Source organism: Xenopus laevis, chromosome 7S, assembly GCF_017654675.1.
Source record: "Xenopus laevis strain J_2021 chromosome 7S, Xenopus_laevis_v10.1, whole genome shotgun sequence".
Classification (NCBI taxonomy): domain Eukaryota; kingdom Metazoa; phylum Chordata; class Amphibia; order Anura; family Pipidae; genus Xenopus; species Xenopus laevis.
The window spans coordinates 94,416,048-94,424,798 of record NC_054384.1 but is presented as its reverse complement, the minus strand read 5'-3'; the positions used below and the strand labels follow the sequence as shown (position 1 = coordinate 94,424,798).

Sequence of the window (8,751 nt, the reverse complement as noted above, 5' to 3'; positions counted from 1 at the left end):
AAAAGCCCAAAAAGTAGCCCAGCCCCTACCCTGTCTCGTTTGTAGTTTCAAAACCCGCCTGGACTTCGCCCAATTTAGCCGGAAACCAGTCAACTTGCTACTGAGCAAAAGTATACTCCCCTTATTCATAACGGGAGGAGTTAAAAGTGTTGTTCCGCAGTTTAGGTCTCCGTCTCGAATTGCCCCACTTTACCCTGTCACTTTCTATCCGCCTGCCACAAGCCTCTCATGTACACAAACACTCCCCGCCCCTCCTCTCCCCGTGACGTCGGCGTCGTGTGTCGGCGAAGAAGGAGATCTCCATGGAGACGCTGTGAGCTGGGTGACGTCATGAGGGGGCGGCTCCCCGCGGCGTGGGCGTCCCGCGGGTGTAATGTGAGCGGGGGGAGGAGAAGAGAAGGAGGCGAGCCCGGGGCCCCGAGCTGGAGGAGGAGAAGCAGCACAGACCGGAGCCAGGCACCGAGGGGAGAGCAGCGCTAGTGGGACACAGCCATGAAAACCCCGGCAGAGCCAGGTATTCTTTCCCGCACTGTAGCAGCGACTCAGCGCTCCCGGGCACACGGCTGCGCGTACACAATGCGATGTTCCCTCCGACACACAAGTGCTGCAAACTGTCACACAACTCCGGCGGAGAGTAGGCAAACTGCTGCACAAAGTGTCCCGCACAGCCCCTGAGTGTTACTCTCTTGCACAAAGTGCCGTGAAGTACACAAAGTGGCGCACACACAACACACACAGCGAGACACACGGCGCCCGTGCTGCACAAACTCACACACTCAGTGTCACAGAGTAACACGCACACAACTCGCAGCCGCACACTCGCCTCCCCTCAGCAAAGGGACAATTGGCAACTCCAGACACAAATACGAGCGACTTTATTATGAGGAAACAGCTGTACAAAGCGGCAACACAACAGATCTTTGATGTTTGAGTGTGACGCGGCTTCCCAGCACACACTCACACACACACACTCACATCTGTAACAACTTGCAGTAACTACAGTGCCGCACAGGGACACAACACACGAAGTTGCGCGCACAGGAGGGGGCCTCTCCGACTCCCGATAACAACATAGGTGTGCGGATTATGCCCGTTTGCGCTTGTTGGATTTGTGTGACACTTGTTATGCACCTCTGATGTGATGTGTCATCTTTGGTAGTATGGCAGCAGCTGAGACGTGAGAATAGACGTGTGTGTGAGATAGTGCAACGCTGCCGGGTGTGTAACTGTTAGTTGGCACCCATGATCGTATTGGTACCACCCAGAGTCCGATAGTCTTTTGACCCTTCGGCAATTTCCGTATTTGCGGGCACCTTGACACCGGGTTAAAAGCGATCGGTTTTCAGGCCCCCCTTCACCGCAGATAACAATGTGTCCGATCTCTCTACGTTCCAAATGGAACTTTTTCTGCCAGAGACCAACAACGGGCTCTTAAAGTGACAGTGTCCTGGACTGCTCACTTTGATTTCATGATTTTATAATGACATTATTGCCGTGCGGATGGGAGTCCTCAGAGATCAGTGGGCGCATTGTTCCACGCTGTGATTAGAGGCAACTAGTGTAAGCACGTGCAACATGTAGGAAGCTGCCGAGCCACACACTATTGTGCTGCTTTGCTCACACTTCCTTGTTCTGAATACAACTAACACATGCCTGCATGGATCTTTCCTGCAAAGGGGGTTTGTTAAAATTGTCTCTGGGTGTCACGAGTAAGGGTCTGGCCACACAAGCGGATTCGGGGAGATTAGTCGCTCCTTCGACAAATCTCCTCTTCTTCTGGGCGACAATCTCCCTGAACTGCCTGTCCTCCGCAGGCTAAAATGAGAATCGCCTGGAGGAAGGCACACGCGGCAATTCATTTTCCGAAGTTGCCAGAAGTTTCCTGTCAAGGCACTAAGGGCAACTTCAGAAAACGAAGCGATGCGTGTGCCTTCCCCTAGGTGATTTTCATTTTAGCCGGTGGAGGACAGGCAGTTCGGGGAGATTGTCGTCCTGAAGAAGAGGAGATTTGTTGATGGGGCGACTAATCTCCCCGAATCTGCTTCTGTAGCCAGACCCTTAGGTTAAGGTCACACTGAGCATTTTGGGGAGATTTAGTCACCTGGCGACTAATCGACTCGTCTTTGCGGCGACCAATCTCTCCGAATGTCTTCCCTCACTCTGCGCTGGCTAAAATGAAAAATCGGCAGCACTAATCACACTCGGCGATTTGTTTTCCGCAGTTGCCTCACTTGTGTGATTAGCGCCGGCGATTTTTCATTTTAGCCAGCACAGAGTGAAGGAAGGCGTTCGGGGAGATTGGTCGCCACAAAGACGAGGCGATTAGTCGCCAGTCGACTAAATCTCCCCAAAACGCTAAGTATGACTTTACCCTTAATGTCTGACTCTAGCTGAGGTTAATGGGTGGTGTTGTTCTCCAGCTAAAGCAGATACATCTACGCTGAGCTTGCTTAAAGCCAATTTAGACTTTCTGTCCAAGTTGGTGCTACAAATATGCATTAAAGTATTTTTTGTAAAGGGTTCATGTTTCGTATAGCAGGTCCACACTTCATTGTTTGAGTTTCCCTAAAGGTTTTCAGACATTTTTTTGGGGGGGCCAATAAATGACCTGGCTATTTGCAAAGGGTGCCAATCTATAAAGAAAATCCATACCGTGTCCAGAACATCAATTAAGCATTTATTCTCCATCTCCGCATCATTGCCTTTCAAACTGGCTACCTGTTGTTCACTATTTTAAACCATAATAAAGCTGGCCATAGACGCAAAGATTTGATCGTACGAATCTCAGTTTCGTATTATTTTCGGGCCGTATGTGGATCGTCCTGACATTTTTCGTGAGATGGCGATCGGCCATTCAATTGGTCAGACAGGTTAGAAAATGTGTGTTGGCTACCGATAATATATCTGCATGTATTGCCTATCTGACGATATCAGACATTACTTTCGTACGATTGTTGTCAGGGGCAGAACATCGTCCGATCTGTTCTTTTACTACTTTATTTAATCTGTATGGTTAGTGGCAGATCGGGAGATTGAGACGTCCGATATTGCAGGTATAGCTGCACGTCTATGACCAGCGTACTTGAACTGTAACTGATGACAGAAGGGGTGTGTTGTAGTTAAACCACAGCTGGACGGCCACACAAACAGAAACCCGTAAGCTAGCTGGCCTTGAGTTTGACACCTATGCTTTAAAAGTGTTTCATCTGTGGAGTTTCCTTCTTTTTCCTGGCACTGGAATAAAGTTAATGTGTGTAATTAATTAGGACAGCTGGCTTTTATTTTTACTAAATTAGCTATTGTGGAAGATAAGTGGGCATTAGTGTTTCTTTACACCTTATATTTCTAGCACACTCCTAACTACCCTAAATCTGACTTTCTACTGTGTCTGTATGCTGAGAACTTTATGGCTCATTCTCAGGCAAACAAACTGTTTCCAGGTGTCCGGCATCCTCGGAGGACACAACCTGTCACCTCAAGTCCTTCGTTCCCTTCTCCCTCCCTTTCTAAGCAATATTGTTTTGGGTCTGCTTTTACCCTCAATTTGGCGCCACCTTAAGCCCACCCCCTCTCTGGGTAGCCTGATTGTCTGTCTTTTGGAATTTGAAGCCTTCACCCCCCCTCCTCCTCCTCTCTTCCTAAAGTCTATTCTGCTTCTGTTAAAACTTGTCCCTCCTTGAGCCTTGCACATAATCGTGCAGTGAATCTTAAAAACAAAAGTCTTTCTGAATTGTTTTTTTATTGAAGAATAGGGAAACTATGAATATGCAAGTGGCCCATGCATAGAGGAGTCGTGGAAAGCGCAGGGTTAAATGCATGTGCTTGTGGAAAGCAGAGATTGCTTTGTACTTTCGTATAACTTTCATCACAAAGGGGTTTCCCTATAATTTGTTCACTATCAGAGCATTTTCACTATAGCTTTAGTTATATAGTAAATAAAGTACCCCCTATTGTAAAATATAAGGATATTATATAAAATACGAGGCCGAGTGCTTTTATACAGGTCATGGAACTCCGAGGTTCATATTTTCCAACAAGGGGTACTTTATTTATTATAATAGACATGTTTTAGTGAGTCATGTGACAAAAATGACATCACTACTCACTGTTTATAACTGATGATGTCACTAGTCACCGTATATAAGGATATAATTTACAAGATATTCATGGCTTTTGTGTATTATATCATTGTGTATACACAGTGTCTCTCACACATGCAAAATACTCTCTTTGCCCCTGGCGCGCGATTAGTTGTCCTTTGCAAGGAAAGAGTTAAAAGTGTTGTGTTAAGTTGCAGGCCCCAGACAGATGGAAATTCCTTGTAAGGTTTCCACTGTGTGTAAATGTAGCAGCGTCTGTGGCCCGTTGCTGCAGACTGTGTCTTTAAAGCTGTCCTGGAATCAGAGTGATGTAATGTTAGTTTTTGAAGCAGAGATTGAATTCCAGCCTTTTAGCTTTTGGCTCAAGGGATTAGTGAGAGGGTGGTGTGGTTTGGAATGGGGAAAAGAGTGAAAGGGGGGCGGCTGGGTTGGTGCATTTAAAGAGACAGCAGCAGCCGTTGCTTCTTCCAGGAACACTTTGTGGCAACTTGTTAGGATTTTTTTTTTTTTTTTTAAATCTTTCAGACAGGCAGTACCACACTTTCCTTTATAGTCTAGGTCAAGACGGGGCACAGGGTGATAAAAGTTGTATTATTGTTAGGAAGGGACACCGTTTCAGGGGGAGAGATACAAGCAGAGCCTGTGGGGGCTGCTTGGGACAAAAGCCAGTATCTAGTCAGGGGGTCTGTTTGTGTGGTTTAGATATGCAGATTGAACAGAAGGTAAAGAGTGCTCTCACAATTGTAAATTCCCCTTTTATGTTCCTTTTTAGAACCAGCTTCTTTGCCCCTCCACCCCTTCTATAAACATACAGAAGGTGTTCTCGTGATAAAGAGCCTGCACCTACAGACACAGTCACTACATAGGCATGCGGGCAAAGAAAAGGCACACAGATCTGAAGCTTATCCACAGCCACATATGTTATCAGTATGCGAGCAAGCCACTTCATGTTATTAGGGCAGGGGCACACAGGCAGATTCGGGGAGATTTAGTCGCCTGGCGACTAATCGCCTCTTGTGTGAGGCAACAAACTGCCTTCCGCCTGCTGTGAAACCCACAGAGCAATGGCACTTGCGGCGCTTCGATTTACGAAGTTGCCTCACGAGGAAAGGCAATCGAAGCACCACAAGTTCATTGGCGCAGGTGATTTTTCATTTAAACAGGGGGAAGGCAGTTCGGGGAGATTGTCGCCCCGCAGAAGAGGCGATTAGTTGCTAGGCGACTATCCCCGAATCTGCCCGTGTGCCCCTGCCCTTAAGGTCACACTGGGAGATTTAGTCGCCAGGCGACTAATCGCCTTTTCTTTGGGTCGACTAATCTCCCCGACTGCTTCCCCCTGTCTTCCGCATGCTAGAATGAGAAATTGCCTGCAGCATGGCACTCGCGGCTTTTCGTTTTCCAAAGTCGTCCAAAGTTTCCTTGTAAGGCAACGTTGGGCGAGTCCGGAAAACGATGTGCCGCGGGTGCCATGACGAAGGCGATTTCTCATTTTCGCAGGCGGAAGCAGTTTGGGGACAGTAGTTGCCCCAAAGTAGAGGTGATTAGTCGGCGGGTGACTAAATCTCCCCGAATCTCCCAGTGTGACCTTACCCTTACACAGGTTACCCAGTACAGGTATGGGACCTGGGGTTTTCCATATAATGAATTTTTCCGTAATTTGGATCTTCATAGCTTAAGTCTACTAGAAAATAATGCAAACATTAAATAAACCCAATAAGCTGGTTTTGCTTCCAATAAGGATTAATTATGTCTTGGTTTGGATCAAGTACATGGTACTGTTTTATTACTACAGAGAAAAAGGAAATAATTTTTTTTTTTAAAAAAAATTGCATTATTTGATTATAATGAGGTCCATGGGAGACAACCTTTCCGTAATTCAGAGCTTTCTGGATAACTGGTTTTTGGAACTGATCCCATACCTGTACTGTACAGTAGTATCTGTAATTAATCTGGCAACAGTCACATGATGGAACAGTGAGCCCTGTGTATAAGAGCTTACAATCTACAAAGTTTTTGAGTTCTTCAAGAGCTGTTAAGGAAGTCAGACACATTTTTAAATCAGAAGGAAAGGATTATTGGCGGCTCTAACCTAAAAAAAAGTAAAATGATGACGTTACAAAATTATGTGTTTGGGTGAGTAAAACACTGACCTCAAAGTATTTATTTAAATCTGCAAACACATGTAGCCATGGCTCACCCGATAAACAGGTTGTCCTGCATAAACCCCAGGTCAGACGAGGTTGTTTTAATTTGTGGAATAAAATCGAGTTTTACCACATCGGTGTGCTTCAGGAGTGTGTGCTCATTTCTACATTTTAAATCATGTTATATTCTGATTCTTTACATAACAATGGGGTCATTGGTACAGGTATGGGATCCATTATTCGGAAACCCATTATCCAGAAAGCTGCGAATTACGGAAAGACCATAGACTCCATTTTATCCAAATAATCTAAATTTTAAAAAATGATTTCCCCTTTCTCTGTAATAATAAAACAGAACCTTGTACTTGATCCAAACTACATATAAATGAATCCTTTTTGTAAGCAAAACCAGCCTATAGGGTTTATTTAATGTTTACATCATTTTCTAGTAGACTTACGGTATGAAGATCCATTACAGAAAGATCCGGTATCCTGAAAACCCTAGTTCCCGAGCATTCTGGATAACAGGTCCCATACCTGTACTTCTTTCTGCTTTTTCAGAACTGCAGTTCCGATCAGCCTGTAGGAAACATACTGATATTTGTAGAGCAGACAACTGCTCACTGAGTAGTATACAGGATTACTGTGTATTGTAAGTTGACTACCTATAAGTAAGGGCACACGGGCAGATTCGGGGTAATTTAGTCGCCCGTCGACTAATCGCCTCTTCTTCGGGGCGACCATCTCCCCAAACTACCTTCCCCTACCTTCCGGCCGGCTATAATGAAAAATCGCCAACAGGATGGCACTCGCCTGAAGTTTCCTGAGGCAACATCAGGTGATTTCGGAAAACGAAGCACCGCGAGTGTTGTATGAACCTATCTTTTTAACCTATTTTCGTGAAACTGAAAGGTTCTGGTTTCTGAAGGCAGATTATTTTCACTTTATCGTGTATATGAGAGGGGCTTGTTGATGTACCGTGTGACACATGAGCTTGTGTAAATATTCATAAGCAGGTAGATTGGGAGTTTCCCAGTGAGCTGTAGATAAAGTCAGGACTAAAGGTGATTTTGTTACGGACAAAGGGCTGCTGTGTAAATATGTGACCCTAAGGGCAGAGACACATGGTCAGATTTGGGGAGATTAGTCTGCCGGCAATAAACTCCTCGGGCAACTAATCTCCCCGAATTGCCTTCCCGACGTCTAGAATGAAAATCGTCGGTAGGATGGCACTTGGAGCGCTTTGTTTTTTGAAGTCACCGGGAGTGGATCTTGTGTATCACAAGGAGTTGGATGCATGGTACTTGTAAAAGTGCCAGTAGGGAAACTGTCACCAAAACAGTTTCTGTGGCAGCCTGAAAAAAACTTTTTCATAGGGTAGCACAGGTTTTATTCTTTCACTGGAAAGTTCCTTCGTTGTTGTGTTTGTTATTCATTGCTTTTATGAAAGTCTGTTTCTGTATTGCTTTATGACATATCTCGTGTTTAGATCACTGTGCGAGTTTTAGCCCGACAGGGTTAATTAAGAGTGACTGAGATAAGCGAAGCAGTAACGATAAAAGTGTGGTGGCTAATCCAGTGCTTTCAGGTACAGGTATGGGAACTCTTATCCAAAATGCTCGGGACCTGGGGTTTTCCAGGTATTGGATCTTTCCATAATTTGGATCTTCATACCTTGTCTTCTAGAAAATAATTTAAACATTAAATAAGCCCAAGAAGCACATTTTACCTCCAATAAGGATGTACTGTACAGGTGTGAGATCCGTTATCTGGAAACCCATTATCCATAAAACTCAGAATTATGGAAAGCCTGTCTCCCATAAACTCCATTATAATAAAATAATCAAAAATTTTTAAAAATAATTTCCTTTTTCTCTGTAATAATTAAACAGTACTATGTACTAAGATAATATTAATCCTTATTGTTATTGTTTATTGTGTACATGATTGTCTAGTAGACTTAAGGTATAAAGCTCCAAATTATGGAAAGATCCGTTACCCAGAAAACACCAGGCCCGAGCATTCTGGATAACAGGTCCCATACCTGTATCTTAGTTTGGATCAAGCAGAAGAACCTGATGATTACAGAGAAAAAGGAATACTTTTTAAAAAATTTGGATTATTTGGATAAATTGGAATCTGTGGGAGACTAACTTTCCGTAATTTTGAGCTTTCTGGATAACTGGTTTCCGGATAACAAATCCCATACCTGTATTACGTAGGAAGATTCTTTCGTTCACCAGCAATCCCTGCTTCTTAGAGCCAATGTCTACCTAGGGGTAATGGCACGGGGGTGGCTCTACCTTGGTTACTTTAAAGGGATCCTGTCATCATTTTCAAAACGCATCAGTTAATAGTGCTGCTCAAGCAGAATTCTGCACTGAAATCCATTTCTCAAATGAGCAAACAGATTTTTTTATATTCAATTTTGAAATCTGACATGGGGCTAGACATTTTGTCAATTTCCCAGCTGCCCCAAGTCATGTGACTTGTGCCTGCACTTTAGG

The 8,751-nt window shown here is 44.5% G+C and overlaps 1 protein-coding gene across 2 annotated transcripts in view; it reads left to right on the top strand.

The window, feature by feature from the left end:
• Positions 1-297: 297 nt before the first annotated feature.
• Positions 298-8,751, top strand: part of erf.S (ETS2 repressor factor S homeolog) — a 46,061-nt gene continuing 37,607 nt past the window's right edge. Inside the window, exon 1 of one of the 2 annotated variants that reach the window (XM_018227043.2) lies at positions 298-514. Coding sequence is in view for 1 of the 2 variants with exons in the window: in NM_001096253.1 (NP_001089722.1) it covers positions 493-514 (22 nt within the window). In the remaining variant the exon portion in view is untranslated. 2 annotated transcript variants of the gene reach the window in all.